Source organism: Cyanistes caeruleus, chromosome 6, assembly GCF_971803275.1.
Source record: "Cyanistes caeruleus chromosome 6, bCyaCae1.hap1.1, whole genome shotgun sequence".
Taxonomy (NCBI): domain Eukaryota; kingdom Metazoa; phylum Chordata; class Aves; order Passeriformes; family Paridae; genus Cyanistes; species Cyanistes caeruleus.
Genome location: NC_141706.1, coordinates 36,314,643 through 36,333,400, shown reverse-complemented (window position 1 = coordinate 36,333,400; position 18,758 = coordinate 36,314,643). Strand labels below are relative to the sequence as shown.

The following is an 18,758-nucleotide window of genomic DNA, read 5'->3' as shown; positions in this document are numbered from 1 at the left end:
CAGCCAGTGCACAAGTACAAATGTGATAAATCATAGACTGAATGGACATCCTTTCTGAAAGTAGTTCTTCCCCATACAAAGTTACCTAGGTGTATATTCAGGGCTCCTGAAGTAAACACAGGTTATTAAGATAAAGGTTGTCACTGATTAGACTTCATCTCTAGGAAATCAACTTTTGACAGCTACATATTTAAAATCAATAATAATGCAGATTTCAATGTGATCACTCAAGCCCAGTTTGTTGGAGCACTCTTGGCGACATGACTACTGTGCTTGGAAAGGCAGAGCTGCTTGTGCTTCACACATGTTTTACACCATGAGGCAGGCAGGAGCTTAAATGTAGTAGTTGTGCCTTCTTTGTCCCTGTAAAAATGCATATTTGCTAAATTGGAAGTCCTAAAGACTTGTTAAATCAATGAGCTCTGACTCCTAATTTTCAGTATTGCGGTACTGTCATGAACACCCTTAAATCTTTGTTATTAATATAATTCTTCCTAGTCTTCATTTACATGACCTCATACTGCCCAGAAGTTTTCAGTTAAAAATACTCTGTTCTCTAGAACCTGTGTTTTTCAAAATAATAGACACCCCTCAAATGGACCTAAAAGAATGTTTGCCGAACTTCTACAACCTTAGTCTTGCTAACACTGAGGAACTAAACATTAGATCATCTTTGTTCTTCTCCTGTTCTTAGTTTATAATGCCATCATTTGTTGTGTTCAGTGTTTACCATTTGTGTTGTCCCTCTTAACAGCTGCTGATGGCCCAGGAGATCGATTCATCATAGGGGAATCCCAGGCTGGTGAGCAGGTGAGCACAATTTCTTTCCTCTTTTTTTTAATGTGTTTTTCTTCTGTATGATTTTGCTTTGTATTTTTACAAGCCTTGCTAGTGCTCCAAAATTCAATAGTCTTGGATGTGGTGTGAAGTAGGACACAGCTGTACTGACCCTCCTGCTATGTGCCTTGGGACATGATTTCAGAAAGTGAGGTAGTACAGTTACATAAGGAACTAACAAGGATATCCCAAAATACTTCAGAGCACTGTGCTGACATGTCTGATAGGAGTGCATACAGTAACATTCTGCCCTGGTACAATGTTAGAGGACATGAGATTTCTAGTGGCACAACAATTCATAAGCAGAGAAAAGAATTATTTAGCCCCCTCTTGCTGGAAGATTTTTAAAGGATGTCAGCCCAATAACTGTTTTCATAAGATGCTTCAATTTTTCACAGTGATACCTGCAAAATGAAGTGTATAAATTTTTTATTAAGCTTTTATAGATAGGTAACGATCTGAACAATCTTGAGGAAGCCTGGCAGCAGCCTGGTTTGAGGCTGGTTTCTGAGAAGGATGTTTGTGCACTTTAGCAGATACATGGATTGGTTTTAAAAGCAAGGTGAGGCATGACCTCTTTCTGACCTGCTGTGCTCAATAAATATTCATGAACAGACGCATTTCATGATTTGCTCTCAAACTCAAGAGCATATTTAATGAAATTTCTGTGCTAATACTGGGGTAATGAGAAAAAATAATCAGTTATGTTCAACTACTGTTATTCTGTCCATTTAATCATACTTGCCAGCTGTGTTCAGGAAAACATGAGTTAGGCCAAAATGCTTCTCCAGCTATTTCAAGTCCTGATTTATATTTCTGTGTATTGTATGTGAAATGATGGAGAAAGGGATAAGTCACAGGTAGAACAAGGAATTGATCAGTTTTAATGAGGATTTTATAGTGCGTCCATTTTGACTGCTAAACAAAAAAGTCCAAGTAAAATTGACATATTTCAAAAGTTGTATCAGGTTTTAGAAGTATTACCAGTTGCAGGAACTTGAACTGTCTCTAAATGTGTAATAGACATTTACTTTGGCTAATCATGATAGACAGGAAGAACTGTAAAAATTATTTTTGCTTTAGGTCCCATCCATCATCATGAATTATACTTTGGTATAATAGACACCTTCTCAGTACTGATATTCATGTGAACTTAGAATAATGGATCTGTTGTACAAAATATGAAAAATTACTTTAAATTCTGAAAAACAAAAGCAAATCAATTCAGTGGCTTTTTAACCTGCCTTATATTTTTAGCTTTCCTGACTACATTTTCAAGAATTGGTCCAGAATCCAAAAGACTTGACAACTATTTTTACAACCCTTTTTATGATCATTATAAAATAGCAAGAACCAGCAGAGCAACCCACTGAATTATCACTTCTATCACTATTCCCCTGTCATCAATATTATCATTTTGCTAGTTAAATATCACAGCACAGTGTTGCTTAAAAGCAGTAGTGTTGAGGTTGTCTCTAATGGGGAGTACTTCCCATTAGAGACCTGAAGTGTTTCAGTGTCCTAATAAGTTCAGGAGGTTTGTAAAAAAGATAAAAGAGCAAATGGAAGCTGCTTTCCTCCTGCAAAGTTCAAGAGCTCACAAATGTCTCTCTGCAGAGACAGTCTGTCCTCCCAGATTACAGGGAATAGGAAGGCTCTCTGGCGAGGAGGAAAAATTGGGTGAGAAGCAGGCATGCAGAGAGAGACTGTTTCTGAAAATACCAGTGGCAAGTTAGAAAAACAAGGCTGTTGACCTCAGAATAATTGGTCAAAGATTTTTTCTGGGGCAAACACATCTTCAGGTTCATCTCCTTCCCAAGAAATTATTTATAGCCTTGGAAGGCTCCTCAGTCTCATTTCACCCTTCAGTCACTCTCAGCAGCAACATTCTGCTTTTCATGTTACAGACCAATTAACAGAATGATTCACAGCAGGGAGTTCAAAATAGATTTAGATTTGGCTCCTCCTGTAGGGAAAAAGGTTATGTAAATGCTAGTAGCAAGGAAGATGGGACTCAGAATTGCAGGGAGGCCATATAGCCAAGTTGGACATTTCTGTATCAATTTTTAATTTGTGTATTTTCTGATTTCCATCTCCAGATGGTCATGTTTACATTAGCCCTTTTTTTATTGTGTATCAAGGAAAACTTTCAGACATCACCCTGCTTTGGGAAGGTTAGGGCACACTTGACATTACTGGTCACCAGCCATCCACAGTGGCCTGTTGGTGACACACTCAACACAGGAAAAATGGTTTTTCCTTCTGTAGACTTACATAGACCAGAGCATTTCCTGCAAGACTTTCTAAAGGTGTTCATAAGAGGCCCTAGACTAATCAGCTACAGTATAGGATGAAAAGCAGGCATTTTCCACCATTCCATTAACTCATGCCTTTTTACAGAAGGGAGTATGGATGATTCTAAATCACACAGGAGAGGGACAGTAATGTGCAGGAGAAAATGCCTGAGATAAAGATTGTTCTTAGTAGATTATTTCTGGATTTTATTCAGTGAATAAAATGTAGTAGACTGTCAGTAATGAAGGCAAAGGAAGAAACCAGTATTGCCCCATTACAGGTAAAAGTGAGATCTCAAAGGCCTTTGGAAGAACTTCTGTGAAATTTTTGCACATTAATATGTTTTCTGAGGAGAAATCATTTCTTTATCTTCACAGTCTCTATCTTAGAGGAGCACAGCCCTGGAGATTCACAAATAAATGTGATGGTTGACTTTTGTTCATAAAGTTAATCTGATCAAATTCTCAGCAGACAAAAAGGAAATTAAATATATGAGCAACATAACCAGTTCTAAAAGCAATTGTATCATGAATTTGTTTAAATGTATCACATCATTGCATCTCAAAAAATTAACTCATCTAACAATAAACTCCAAAAACATGGTTAGTTACAGCACATTTTATTGCCATAGGTTCTGATTTGTGGCAGTGGTAGACATTTTGTATTCTTTGTGATGCTTTCTAAATGGGAGAAAATTTTTATGCAATATATTTTTCCTCTGAAATTTGTCATTTAAGCCAGCAATACTTAGTAAGTTCAAAACATTATTACCTATTTGTAATGTACCTTTAGATTATATCTACAATGATATGCAAAATACATAATCCAAGGTGTAAGCTTTGCCTTTTGTAACTTTTTTTTTCATAAAAATCAAGATGACCCACTAGATAGCATTATTTTCCCTTTTAAGCAGCTTTAGTATAAATGGCAGTATCTCTGCATTCCATCCCCAACTCCTTGAATAGTCTGTGGTGAGGAATAAATGTTGTTTTCTTAATTTTTATTTTAATTTTTTTTTTATAAATAGTCTGGTATAGGATAGCATGAATCTTGCCCTAAAAATACACTGTGACATATGGCAGGTGTGGGTTTTATTTACGTTCTTCTCCAAGGATATTAGATTTTCATTACCTGTAGAGAAGGGTTAAGATTCAAGTCAATTCCAAGCTCAATTGTTTCTTGGAATATGAAGGTCACTGTGATACTCTGGTAAGCCAGATAAAAACCATCCCCAGCCTCTTCCTAGGGCTTCTGTCCCAAATGTGTGAAACACACACCTTTCAAAGTAAAACTCACCTTTCAGAGGTTGTGACAGTGCTGAAATGGAGCAGAAGAACAGGCAAGGCAAACAGCTTTATGCAGTTCAAGTGCTGAGCAGTGGTCTAGAGTTTGGTCCTGTCTTTCAGCCTCCTGACCAAAGTCATGGAGTAAATTCCTGCTGGGCAGGAGCAGGTAACAGTCTTGGGCAGAACTTCCTGCAACCTGTGGGTTGCTGCCAAATGTGTGCTAATTACAGTTTGAGAAATGCTGGATGCATTCCAGCGCTGCATATGGAATATAGAGTCAATCTGTACATGAGTTACACATGTGACATTCAGAATATGCTGCTCTGACCACAGCTGCAGAGATCTGTGTGCAGCACATGTACACTTGAAACCTAAATAAGCCAGGCTTACTGAAGTGCTGTGGGGAGCCAGCAGTGAAATCTCAATCACATCAGCTTTTTTTAGTTTCATTTTTTTAGGAACTTTTTTTTAGTTATTTATTTCTTAAATAGTTACAGTGAAATTACAGTTTTACCCTGGATTTTGACAAATGTTTATTAAAATAGTCTGCCTGGTGAGAAGTGTTATTAAAACTTTATCATTTGTTTTTTCATGATGTTCTGATATTTTTCTATTGTTTGTACTACTTCTGCTGAAACTTTTGAATGTCCTCTGACTTTATAGAATTCTAAATTGACCCTCACAAAGATAGGTATTCTCTGTGAACTAGTATTGAGCTGTCTCTGTGTTAGGAAATCTGCTTAAAAATTAAGCAGTTAACATTACATGTTGGTTTTTCATATATAGTGTGCCGGTAAAACAAAACAGAATGAAAATCCAACCAAAGCACAGCCATTTCAGCCCTGGTGACCAGAATGCTCTGCAAAAATATTTATGTACTGAGAAGAGCTAGATTTTTGTTCATGGAAGTTTCCAGAAGGTCACCATCTAACAGTTAAATTTCTAAGCCAGTTGTTTTTCTGTGCCAAGTATTTTTCTGAGTATCAGTATATTCCTTCTTCTGAAAGTTGTTAATAGATAGATCATCATTGTGATAGAAGTACAAGGAGAAAAAACTGAAGCCACCTGATATGTGGCAATATAAATAAAGCCAAGTGAGACTTAGAGTTTATTGTGCCTGTTGCTATCCCTCATTATATCAAGGGTCATGCTGCAAATAAGAATTCTGGTTTTTCAGATAGATTACTTGTGTAAAGTTCAAGTGCTTTGAATTTTATTTTTTTTTCCCAGAAGTAGATTAATTTCTGGTTTTTTATTTTTCAGCCAACTCAGACTGTGATGCCTGGTCAGGTAATGCGTGTTACAACTGGTGCTCCAATTCCATGTGGTGCTGATGCAGTGGTGCAAGTGGAAGATACAGAGCTCATCAGGGAATCAGATGATGTGAGTCACAAGTTAAAAAACTCATTTTTATTTTGTGCAGCAGTAAATGGCACATGATACAATCCTGTAAATATGAAAGACAGTCATGCAGAAAAGCTCGTCAGTAATCTCAGAAGTTTGAGGATTTTTGCATCAGTTCCTAGTAGCAATTCTCACTTTCTCAGGCTGTGATAATAGTACCACAGACCTTCCTGTTCTGACTGATTTTTCATCAAAATTGTTGAATGCTGACTCTAAAATGCTTGGTAGCATGATTTGAGTGAAAGGCAAATGCCTCCTGGAAATCCATGCCTATAGTCCAATTCAAATGCCTACTGTATTCACATTTTAAAATATAGGCTAGTGGAAACCTCTCCAAATAAGAAGGGGAAATGTTTTCTTAAATTACACGTTGATCTCAGAATAATACATTTAATTAGTGCTGATGTAATTAAAGGTGAATATGATTTTATGTGGGAAAAATGAGCTGTTTAAAGTGCCACAAAATCCATGGGATGACTTGGGTTCTTTTAAACTGTGCTATGAAGACAGTTCTGTATTATCAGAGTTGGTCTTGTTTCAGCAAAGGTGAATTTGGTGGATTTTGGAAAATACTTCTTGTACAAATACCTTCCAATGAATCTGTTTAGAAAAAGAGGTTTTGTTATGAAACAGGGGAAGTAAATGCCTCCCAAGATTTTTTAAACTACATCTAATATTTTTAAAAGACATTTGTGCTCCTTTTAAATGAGAACATTACTGAATTTAAGACTTCTGAAAACCAAGAAATGGATAAGGTGCATATTCCTCCAGAATGTAGACATAACCTTGCTTTCAGATTTCCCAGCCTACCTTTGAATCATACTAGTGGACCACCTTACAGATGCTGCAAATAAGAGCACACAGAGACAAAACACAGAAAAAAAACCCCAAAAATACATGAATACCGTAGTACTAATTCTGTATGCACACTTGTCTCAACATAGTGAAATGTGCTTTTAATGAAGCAGGCAAAGGAGCTCTCTGTAGACTAGTTGATTCCAAAGAGTCCATCTTAGACTTCCTTTGTGTTGCTGTGTTCGTTTCTGAATCCCAGTTGTGATTTCAAGGCACAATCATCATGTTTGCTGTCATCTGAGAGACTTCAAGGCAAGAAGATACGTGTCTTATTGACACAACTTCCAAGTTCAGCTTTGGAAAGAATTATGTGTATGGTTCTGTGCTCAAATCAGCCTTTGCTCTACTGCTGCTGTTCTGACAAGCTGTTCACTCTGCCACAGCTCACTGTCATTATTGTGATTGCAGCTGAGGTATAAGCAGATAAATTCTAGTGTTCAAAACTGATTAAGACTGCAAAAACTGAAACTCACTCTCAGTATAATTTCTCATGTCTTATTAATCTTATTAAATGCATAGATTTTTACATATAATAAACTCAGCAAACTGTCTAGGCTGTTCTTCTTATCAGGGAAATTATTGAAATTATCAAACGTGCTCTGAGGTTACAGATGTATATGTATAAATTATATCTTCCTGTAAAATATACCATTGCCTTCACTGCTTGTTAATCGTTCCATTAGCTTTACTGAGCAAGTTTTTTGTGGCCATTGCCCACCTCATCTTGAGAGGACTATCACATTGCAGAGCAACACACATGGTAACCTTTTATTTTTCTACTTCTTTGGATGACTCTGTCCTGCCTTCCACTTTTTATATGCATGTTCTCCTCTGCATGTGAGAACAGATTATTAGGCTATTTGCTTAAAGTCTAAGTTTTTTCATGTATGGTCAGACACTTCCAACTTCTTTTTCCTGCCCATAAGTATGGGGTAGAACTCTTTAATTTCTGCTTGTCTTTGAATACACCACTCTATGAATCCTGTTCATAATAATTAGTATAGTTTAATTAATATGTTATTTTCGTCTCTTCCTTTTCATGTCTGGGTGGCTACATATTTCAAGAATATTTTTCTTTTTAGTGTTAAGAACTCCTTCAGGGCTGGGATTTAACTGAAGTGTAATCTTTAACATCTGAAAAATGTTCTTCTGAAAAGGGATTACTTTTCAAAGGAACTGATTCCTTGAGTTCTAGTTGTGATAGCAGTACTTAAATTTCATTGCAAGCTTTCCCCAAATGACCTTAGAAGTCAGATGCCTGAAAGGAATTACATCTATTTATCAGGAAGAAAAATTCTCATCAGCTTGCCCAATGCACATTCATTAAGAAAGATGTTTACACCCTTTTCATTTTGAGTTTTTATGTCACCTTGTAGGAGAAAGGAGCCCAGTGTGATCAACCAAAGCAAGAGCTAGATCCTGCATCAAGCTCACTGTTCACAGACACCAGAACAAGCTACCCAGATATAGTTCAAAATGTATTAATACACAGCAAGAATGCTGCCTGACACACACCAAAGGAAAGATATTTTCGGGGCCATATCCCTCTGCAAGCCCCTCTAGCCACCTTGAATTATATTGTGTTCTTGAAGCATTCTGGGATATCCATCAGTTCCGTGGATGTCAATCTCTGTATATCACCATATTGTCCATAGTCACACTTTGCAGTGCCTGTGAAACCTGGGATTGCTGAATTCCTCAAAACCCTTTTTTTTAGTTATTTCCCCTAATCCAGGAGTCCTAAACAGGACCTTTTATATTCATCAAATGTATCATTGCCTTTCCACTTGATTCCCTTAAAATCTTCTATCCATCTTTAAATGTTATCAAAGATAGGGAAATTTCAAATCTTCATGACTGAGCAATGATCCCCAGAGTGTCATAAAAATAGAGTAATTCTGGGACTAACCATTGCCCCAAATTTTTATTGCAAGACTCAAGTGTTTTTTACAGCCTCAGCTGGCAATAAGGGGACAAAAGGCCATTCTGTGCACCAGCACAGCCAATTTGAACACTCACAGACAAAAATCATCTCTTATACAAAAAGAACAAGTACAAAAGAAACGGAGTTTGCAATAAAGGCCTCTGAAAAGCAAGCAAAAATACTCGGATAAAGTAAGAAATTTTTTCATTAGTAATTATCTCGCTTTCAGGGGTTTAAATTTTCACAGTAAGTAAATGAATCTCAATTTCTAATAACATGTTCATTAGCTTTAACTTTGAGGCCTTAAGTTTAGAGCATTTAGTTTGAACTCAGAAACTGAGGCCCCTATAAGAAAAGATACAAGAACCCAGTGTCCAATACAACACTACTTTTCTTGTAAAAGTTCCAAATAACACTCACCTGCCTTTTTTTTCTTGTCATTTTAGTGCCTGATTTATAACTTTGAGGTATTTAAATATTAAACACGCCATGATAATGTAAAAACAGAATTTGTTCCAGTCTAAGTTTAGATTTAGTGCTACTGACAGGCTGGCACTATGTCAAAGCTGAGTGTATATATCATCAACCCATTTGCAGGGCTTAACATTAAATATTAACGATAGAGGTCATAGGCCATTTATTGGCATTGAATGAATCACCAAACTACTGACATTCTGAACAAGGAAATGCATCAGACTTTTCAATCCACTGTCTCTTGTTCACAGTAAATAAACAAGATGAATGAGCCCATTTCTGATTTGTACAAGGCTCTCAAGTAGGAGTATCCACTACAGGAATCTACATGAAAATCCTGGAACAGCTGCAGTGTGTAGCTTCTTTCCACGTTTCTGCTAATGTAGTGGCCAGACTAATGGTCTGTTTGAAATGACATCTTTGAAATGGTTTGACCAGATCAAGTAGGCTGAGAGGAGTAGAAAGAATCCACTCAGTATACCAGATCAACAGATGTAACATAGGAAAGCTATATAAACACAGGTATCATTAAAAAAAAATAGGAAGTTAAAACTACAGTATTCAGTACTGGTCCTCCGCTAGTGAGCTCATCATAAAGAGCATTTCTTAAAATGCAGTTCAGTTTTAGCACACATTATGTTACAACCTCAACAAACAAATCAGGAGAACAATATGATGCTGAAACCATAATGTCTCAGTGTAATGAGAGCTGTAAGCTGTGTAGACTTCTGAGAAATTAAACATTAATCTTCTTTGAATTGCTCGGCTGACCATATGTGATGTCCTTGCGTTTGTAGGGCACTGAAGAACTAGAAGTTCGAATCCTGGTGCAAGCTCGACCAGGCCAAGATATCAGGTCTGTATTTGTTAAAATATCTCTGTGTAAGGCTGATGAATTTCGAAGTAATTTTTTAATCATGAGTAGTACTGACATTTTGCCAGTCTCACTAAGGAGTGTCCATGGACACTCCTCGCCTGGAGCAAGACGAATCAAGGAAAGGTACTTCGAATCTCATTCTGTTTCTATTTCATGTTGTTTTTCTGTCCTGATTTTCAGACCCATAGGACATGACATTAAAAGAGGTGAATGTGTGCTGGCTAAAGGAACCCACATGGGTCCATCTGAGATTGGTCTCTTAGCAACTGTTGGAGTAACTGAAGTAGAAGTTAACAAGTTCCCAGTGGTTGCAGTAATGTCAACAGGGAATGAGGTAAGTTTGTTTAGCATTCTGAAATACTGTAAATTTTTTTGAGGCAGTGTTCTGGTTAGTGACTTCCATCCTATTCCCAAGCAGTCTCACTTTTTGAACTGCAGCTCATGTTGACATAAGCTATTTTTGTGAGGGATCAACCCATGATCATCTACTTGTGTTTTCTCCCTTAGGGGCTTTCTCACAGGTTTCACACTCTCTTTGCCAAAATTTTGGTAATGTGTCCAACCTTGTGCCAGCTGCTTTCCTCCTGCCAGCAAGGGAGAACCTGTGGGGGTAGTCGGGGTTGTAATTCATGTTGCCAGTCATGACTGAAGAGTAATTTCTTTTAAGCAACACCCTCTATCTCAAATGGCAGATAAGCTGTCTTTGAAAATGGAATTGTTATACCAAATGCCTTGTTGCAGTATTGTGCCTCAAAATTCTTTCTACTAGTAGTATATGTTGAAATCCAGACACTCTCCTGTTGGTAGAACAGCAGACCTGCTTTATAATTGCTTTAACTACATCAGAAAATTCAGGTTTAAGATTTTAATTTTCTAACTTTACATATGTTGTGTGTTGACCCAGGCCAGCAACTGTGCCTTCTCACTTCTACCAGCAGTAGGATAGAGAAAGAATAGGAATAGTAAAACCTAAAGAACGTGTGGGTTAAAGACAGCATGAGGTTTTGACTGTCCTTTAACACAAACTTTTTGAAATCCAGACACAAATATTAACTCAATATATTGAGCTGTATTCTCATACAGCTTGAATATGTTCAATTTGAAAGATTCTGAAATCTTCCCATAGGTTGAATTTTGTCATCTGGTGTACAGATTGTTGCCAGATTTCATAGCATAAACAGGGTGTGGCATGCAGGAACTAAACCATTAACTGAGGAATAAATCCATAGAGCTATAAGGATTACAGCTGGTGATTTTCTGATTAGCAACTTCCATATGAATGAAGATTCTTGCATGTCATTAAAGGGTCCTTTACTGATGTGGGCATTCTCTTTTGTAAAATGTTAAAAGAAACCCTGCACAGTGGGTGTGTTTAAATCTTCACAGAAACAGAGCTGCAAGCCAAAGCATAAAATTTACCCATGCTCCATTTTTCATTATTCTTACCTTACTACCTAATGCTATGGTTTTGACAGATACATTCTTGTTAGTAGCATTATTATTTACCTCCTGTCAATATTGTATTGTCCTTTTGTGTCCTACATTAGAATTTATAATATATATATAAAACACACATTTGCATATATATGTTTTTTAGTTTAGCTTCCAACATACACATGTGAGGTAACTGCCATGATGTACTATCTTGAGAGAAAGTTTTAAATCCAAAACAGTAACTGATGTAAGAACTAAGCATAAGGCTTCTGTCTGTTAATCCAATGCATAATAGCTTGTTGTATTTAAGAGACATCTTTTCTGGCAAGCAGACAATGAACTTCAAAATGTTCATTAATACCTTTAAATCTGGTTAACAATATCAATGAGGTTCCCTTAAAACCATTTAAAGAGGAGCAATAATGTGAAAACTGAAAAGTTTTTGTTTTGATTGCTAATGTCTGAGATTAGAAGCCACGTACTCATAAGGAGTAAGAATGTTTTGCAGACACAGACCAGTAGAAACAAACTAAACATCATGGAGGATTAGAATAAACAAGCACATTACATATCTTATTATTTTAAAGTCACTAAATCACTTTATACGTATGTTTCATGATATGTGTCTAAAAATATCCTGTCCAACCCAAAGAAAAAAATCTCGCTTGTGTAAAGCACAGTATTCCAAGGAGACTGTCTGAGAGAGTTTCTGGTTTTACAGCTGCTGAATCCTGAGGATGACCTCTTGCCAGGAAAGATTCGGGACAGTAACCGTTCAACTCTCCTAGCTACAATCCAAGAGCACGGCTATCCAACAATCAACTTGGGAATAGTGGGTGATAAGTAAGTACCACATGTTAGTAAAGATGTCACTTCATATTCATGCGATGCACATTATGGCATCCATGGGAAAAAGAAATGCCAGAGAAAATGTCACTTATTATAAGTGTCACAGCGTTGTGACAAGGCACATCTTGGAGAAAGTATTTCACCCTTTTCATTATCTCAAGAAATACAAGTCTATTCTAATATTAGGACAAATCTTTTGAAAAAAAAAATTTAATGGTGTTTAATTTGTTTTGCATTCAGTTTCTTGAAACAGATAATCTATTCCCTGTTGCAAATTGAATTTATTGCTGCAGTATCCTTCCAAGCACTATACTTAAAACACATAAGGGGAGACAGTTCTACAGCAGCTATACTTTTTTTCTGATCAAATAAAAGGAGAAGGAAAGTTTGTCTTTGAGTTTATTTTCCATGCCAAAATTAATTTAGAGTATTAAATTTTGTCATATTCTGAGTAATTGCCTTTTAAGGAAGACCCCACTGCTGCATATTGCTCAACATTTCCAGAAATCTGTGGAAGAATTCCTTTTTTTTTAACTTTAGTGGTCTTTACTTTGATTGCCACAGGGTAGCACCCTACTGATCAGTCTTTCTGTTCATCTGACAGCGATTGCTCATTGTTTCCCAGTGGTAGTGAAGTGAATCTCTTGAGAACTCTAGGATAAGTGATGGAAGTGTTCCGTTTTCTGTCCTTCACAAGACTATGCAGTGACTGCCATCCATGGCTTGAGTTCCTCAGCATAATGTATTTCCTCAATTTATTGAGACCTAGAGGCTTTGAATAGTCTTTTTTGCATTTCAGTTTGGGCATCAAACCAACTGACAGACTTGGTTTGACAGGGAGTTGTTCAGGGTGTCCTAGTGGGTAGTTAAAAGCAAAAAACCCAAAAAATAAGTAAAAGCAGATAAGCAGATAACAAGGTCCCAGTCAGGGACTAAAAGGGAATCCAACCAGGTTATTGTAAGGGATCAGGTAATTTTAAACCCAGTCTTCCCTGTAGCAGTATTCAATACAAAACCACACTAGCTTGACAGAAAGTATATGAATGGGCCAGCCACTGCATGGTTTTGCAATAATTAAATCAACCTGCATGGTGGCTGCAGGAAATGCAGTTGAATTTGAAGTACTCATACAGGGAATGTTACTTCACAGTTGTGATCTTAGGGAAGGCAAACCCTTCTGGGCAGTCTCACTGCATCCAGGTATCCCTTTTTGCTTCTCTAGCCTAGCAAAACACCACTGCAGTTCCAAGCAGCAATAAATATCAAGCCCTCCTGCCCATGAATGCTTCCAGTTTCACGTGGTGAGGTCATACAGGGTCTAAGCTCATGAGACTGTTCTTTCCAGAAATGGTATCTAAATGTCCTCAATTGCTAGAGCTTTCTATATTATATATATTATAAGGACCTTTTTAAACTTTAACACATAATTAGAAAAGTTTTCAAATGGAACTTATATCCAGAGATCAGGTTCTAGATTTGTGTAGCTAAGAAAAAAGAAAACAGGCGCAAAAAGTCTCTTAGCTCCCGAGAGTCATCTCTGTTTAGAGAGATTGGCAGGGGTTGTTTTTGGCAAAAGATTGTAGGTGGAATTTCTTGCCACCTGCAGGAGCAAAAGTAACAGCTACCGTTACCAACATTATTGTCAAGGACAACTTACATCCTGTATTACCAATGTATCCTGTATTGCCGATTATCCAATGGAAAAGATGCTTTCCCTGGTAGTCCTCTATGGAAAAATAAGAGTGGAAATCTTGTTTGTTCTTTCTGGTCTTGTCCTAATCAAATAGGTATAGTCTTTACTTTGCTGTAAAGTCAACATCAAAAGGAGAGTTTAACGTAAGGTCATTGTGCAAAACTGTAGCTATGTACTCCATCACCTTCAGGAATTGTTTCTATGACCTCTCAGGCATGGAGAGTCTGTGAAGATAAATAATCTTAAAAGCTCTCAGTAATAAGTGGCAAACAACTTTAGAATCATAGAATCATTTAGGTTGGAAAAGACTTTAGGATTATCAAGTCCAACCAGCACTGCCAACTCCACCACTAAACCATGTCCCCAAGTGCCACATCTACATGTCTTTTAAATACCTCCAGGGATGGAAACTCCATCACTTCCCTGAGCAGCCTGTCACAGTGCTTGATGGCCTTTTCAGAGAAGAATTTTTTCCTGATATCCAATCTAAACCTCCCATGCTGAAACTTGAGGCCATTTCTTCTCATCCTGTCATAAGTTACTTGGGAAGAGACTGATCCCCACCTGGCTACACCCTCCTCTCAGGTGGTTGTAGAGAGTGATAAGGTCTCCCCTGAGCCTCCTTTTCTCCATGCTGAACAATTCCATCTCCCTCAGACACTCCTCATCAGATGTGTGCCCCAGATCCTTCAACAGCTTCATTGCTCTTTTTTGGAATGTCTTTCTTGTAGTGAGATTTCAGGCCCAAGAGAACTTTTTGTTTTCTATATTTTTACAGATATATTTTATGACCTTTTTTACTTGTCAGATGCTAGCTGAACACCAGGCAGCAAACAAATATATCAGTCTGAGGAATTGCCTGCAGCTTTGCTTTCAGTTTCGAGAGAGGTTGATTCTTTTGAATCTTCACTATTAAAATGATCCCCAAGTCTAATGACCTTGGCAAAGGTAGTAACAGTTCTTTTCAAATGTTTGGTTTCCTGCTTTTGTCTGTTTCATGCTAACAAAGCAGAGGTAACTTTAGCTCATAGAATAGAAATAATGAGCCTTCCATTGCAGAATTGCAGTAAGTTTTGAAAGAATAATTCAGTACTGTTGACTTAGCTAAAAACCTTCTGCACCAGATAACAGGATTCAGTCTTAGCAAGTCTTCTGGCATTCTTCCACACTCACATGCCCTGTCCATATCTTTACAGCTAAATGTATCTGCAGTCCTGTTTCTTTCAAAAGGAAAATCTGATTGTGTAAGTCATTTTGATAAGAAGTACGGTGTTATTTCATTATGAAATAAAGCTAACTGAGTGTTGCCCATACAAATATTTTAGTACATATCTTTTGGGCTAACATGACTGATTTGATGGAGTACTGTGGTGCTTGAACAAATGCAGGAGGACTTACCAGAAAGATGTTACAAGGGTTACAATTTTAACCCTTTAGTTAGATTGTTTGTAGAGAGGAGGAACAAGCCTTCAGTGTCTGTTTTATGGTTTACTGAAGTTAAACCATAGATTATGTGTGTTTGTGTGTGCTCATGTATATATGTGCATTTTGTATGTATAACATGTATCCAGACATTGAAAAAAGGAACATTTTATATGCCTGCAATATCTACTGGTGTAGTAAATAAGTGGCAAACATACTTTTCAGAAGGAAAAATTCAAAACTTGTACTGTTTTCTTAATGTATCATGGCATATATTTTTCCTTCCCATACTTTAGATTTGAGTGGGGTTTTTTCCTATTTCCTTTTTTTAATACAATTTTCATGGGGTAAATTTTACTTCATTTTACTGGGAGTATCTCTTCCTGTACACCATAAGCACTAATGGAATTTGAGACAGCACCTAATAGGGAGCACAGTTGAGTGTTACAATTGCTGTAATGGGTCAAGGTTTTTAACAACCATGGAAATCCTCTTCAAGCATATTTGCAGATCTAATATTCAAGCATAATTTTTTTTTTTAGGGTAGTATTTGCAAAGACAAACTTAGAGGTTATGCCTATGTATCTTTTCAGCATACAAATTGCTCAGGCGTTTGGGTATAAAACCAGCTTGTCCAGACGTGTCAAAGCCCAGGATTGTGATACATGGAAACACAGAGAATGTGAAAAGATGGGGAAGCACACTGAATGTCTGGGTTTCTGAAGAGTAGTTAGAAGCATTTTAAAAATGCCTTTGCATATTAATCATAGGTGAAGTTACATTTTGAACTGACCACTCAAGTCTGACTTAGCCTACAGCTGTACTTTCATTTGAAACCAATATTGTCTTTCTTTTGGGAGCATTTTAACAGTTTCTGAGTCATCATTGTTTCTGTTCTCATAAATTGCATATATCACTCAATATTCAAAATAAAAAACAGCAATCCCAAAACCCAGAGTTAAAGTTTACAGTTGAAATCCCGGAAGAAAGCAATGGGAGAAAGTAACAGACCTGGGAATGTGATACAGCTGAAGTTATGTCTGGACAGAAGTCAAGATTTTCTTCTATTGGTGTTCTTAGCGTGTAAAAGCCAAGCTGTTTGAAAAGCACACACATCTGAGTAGAAATGGAAGATATATCCATTTCCAGAGCTACTGCAAACACAAGAAACAAATGCAAAACTAAGGAAAGGAAGAACCCTTCTGATATTGTTGTTACTGTTGCGTCTTTCATTTTTTTCAGAATCTCAGACTCGCTAAAAAATTTTTTAAAAACAACTGGCCAGCTAAAGGTGGTATTTCAGTGTTCTTCTGAATGTTGCCTCCTAATAACAAGACCAGGTTAAAAAGGCTTCTTATTTCCTTTGCTTTGCTTATAGTCTATGAAGTTATTTTGTTTTCTTGGAAACCAGTGATAAAAATAAGTTGCATTTCTGATGTGATCTGTATAAGTCTAATTATCAGGATATTTTTGTGTCTGATGATTTCATTTGTGTTGTTCTTTGTATTCCATTGTTTAAAGTGTAAAGTTTAGCCCTAGAAAAACCTGCTGTAGTGTGGGCCTCTGTTCTACAAAGTCATCTTCCATTTTGACAGCTTTTCTTCTATGAGACTTTCTTATTAAGTTTGCTAAGGAATTTTGATCATGTATGTAATGAATTCAATTTCCTCTGCTTTTACCTTTGTTTACATGAGTGTATTTTCCCTTCTCTGCATTCTTTTCCCTATTTTCTAATTAAACCTGTATCATTTTTCTCAGAGACATGTATAATATTTAGTTGCTTCCAGCAGCATTTTCATTTATGAGCCTATGATTTCACAGTGGAGAGAGAAACAGTCTCTCTCTTTAGGAGAAAAATTCAGGAAATTCATATTATTTCGTCACTTTCTTGAAAGATTTATCTGAATAGTTATTAAATCAGCAGTTTATGAGAGCTTTTCTACGTTAGAAGTGTTTAGTCTCTTGTTTAACTCTCCATTTTAACATACTGTTGGACATAGAGCTCCTAAATGACAGGTAAACCTATTAAAAATCACCCCTGCTGTTGTAACAGCATTACTCTGTGATATCCCTAAAATGAAAGCTGTGATAGTCTCTTCATATGTAGAATGGATACTGAAATCTTACTGAAGGATTTAGCTTCAATTTTAAGTTTGCCATCCCAAAAATGGCAAACTTAAATCTTTTGTATTTGTGTGGCTTGAATGTAGTAAACAAAGTACTGTTATAATATAGATGGAACTTCTGGAATGGAGGGAGGAGAGTGGAGAAACTGCTCCAGCTCCAAAATTTTTCATGCAATATCAGCCTGATATATATCATCATATGAGTTATGGGCAGAATCCAGGCACAGAATCCTAGTCTCTTCCCTGCTCTAGCTTAATGCCAGCTTGGATACAAGCAAATATTCTGTGAACAAAATGCGTAGTAGTAGTAGTAGTAGTAGTAGTATTTAACAAATGACTGCAAGAAAATCCTTGTTAGAGAAAAGACCTTACATTAAATGTCACAGTATTAGGTTTTGCTCAAGTGACTTCACTTCTAGTTCTGCTCAAAAAAACTATTTTAAATTTTGATTTATATCTAATGAAGTTATATTAGTTATAACTAATGAGCCTAATGAATGCAGGGACACGGAGTATTGGTTTGAAGGTGATTCAGATGTGGAGGTACTCTCCTTCATTGTGCCCTGTCAAGAATATTCTCTTTTTCAAGCAGAAATGTTTAATATCTGTCCCAGGAACTCTTGATAATCATTAAGGAAATCTTCAAATAAGTTGTCATATTGACAAGTCATCTCACCTAATGCACGTGTTCCAAAACCACAGAGGAACATCTGAGCCAAAGCAGAGGTGAAAACAGAACTTGTGAAATGGGACAGTGCAAGTCCCAGGGAGTCTCCTGTACCAGCAGGAAACTACCTAGTGTGACAGGTAATAAAATGTCATGCTGTAGAGGTGACAGGTGGAAAGCTAATGCACAGCAGTGTGTCATTTTCCTAACTGTTCAACACAAGCATGGGCTCCTTCCTGAATGAGCATTTTTAGAATCACAGTTCAGTAGTAGCACATGGCAGTAAAGAGCGGATAATAAAGAGGACAGAATACTTTGAAACTCGTCTTTGAAAACAGAGGGAATCTATTTGTTGGAGGAAAATAAACATTACTATTTTTATGGTCTATTTTTGAGGCATAAGTTAACAATTTTGGAACTACTTGGAGAGAAAAGTTCTGTTTTCAAGACAACTTCAGCTTTTAGAGGCCAAAGTATCCTTTACTTAAATGACTTTCAACCTTCTTAATGCCTAGAGCATATATAGGAATTTATGTTCCCAAGTCACTGAGAAATTTTTGAGGCTCAAAATTTTACTAATACTAAATTTACTAATACTCTAGAAGAAAATAATGA

General features: G+C 36.8%; 1 protein-coding gene across 31 annotated transcripts in view; it reads left to right on the top strand.

Annotated features, from left to right (window-relative positions):
- The window catches only part of GPHN (gephyrin), a 277,246-nt gene that overhangs the window by 236,599 nt on the left and 21,889 nt on the right, over nt 1–18,758 (top strand). For all 31 annotated transcript variants that reach the window (XM_086892689.1, XM_086892677.1, XM_086892679.1 and 28 more), the window contains 5 exons: nt 755–810; nt 5,682–5,801; nt 9,873–9,931; nt 10,133–10,286; nt 12,108–12,229. In XM_086892689.1, coding sequence (XP_086748815.1) covers nt 755–810; nt 5,682–5,801; nt 9,873–9,931; nt 10,133–10,286; nt 12,108–12,229 — 511 coding nt within the window. The remainder of the gene's footprint in view (nt 1–754; nt 811–5,681; nt 5,802–9,872; nt 9,932–10,132; nt 10,287–12,107; nt 12,230–18,758) is intronic.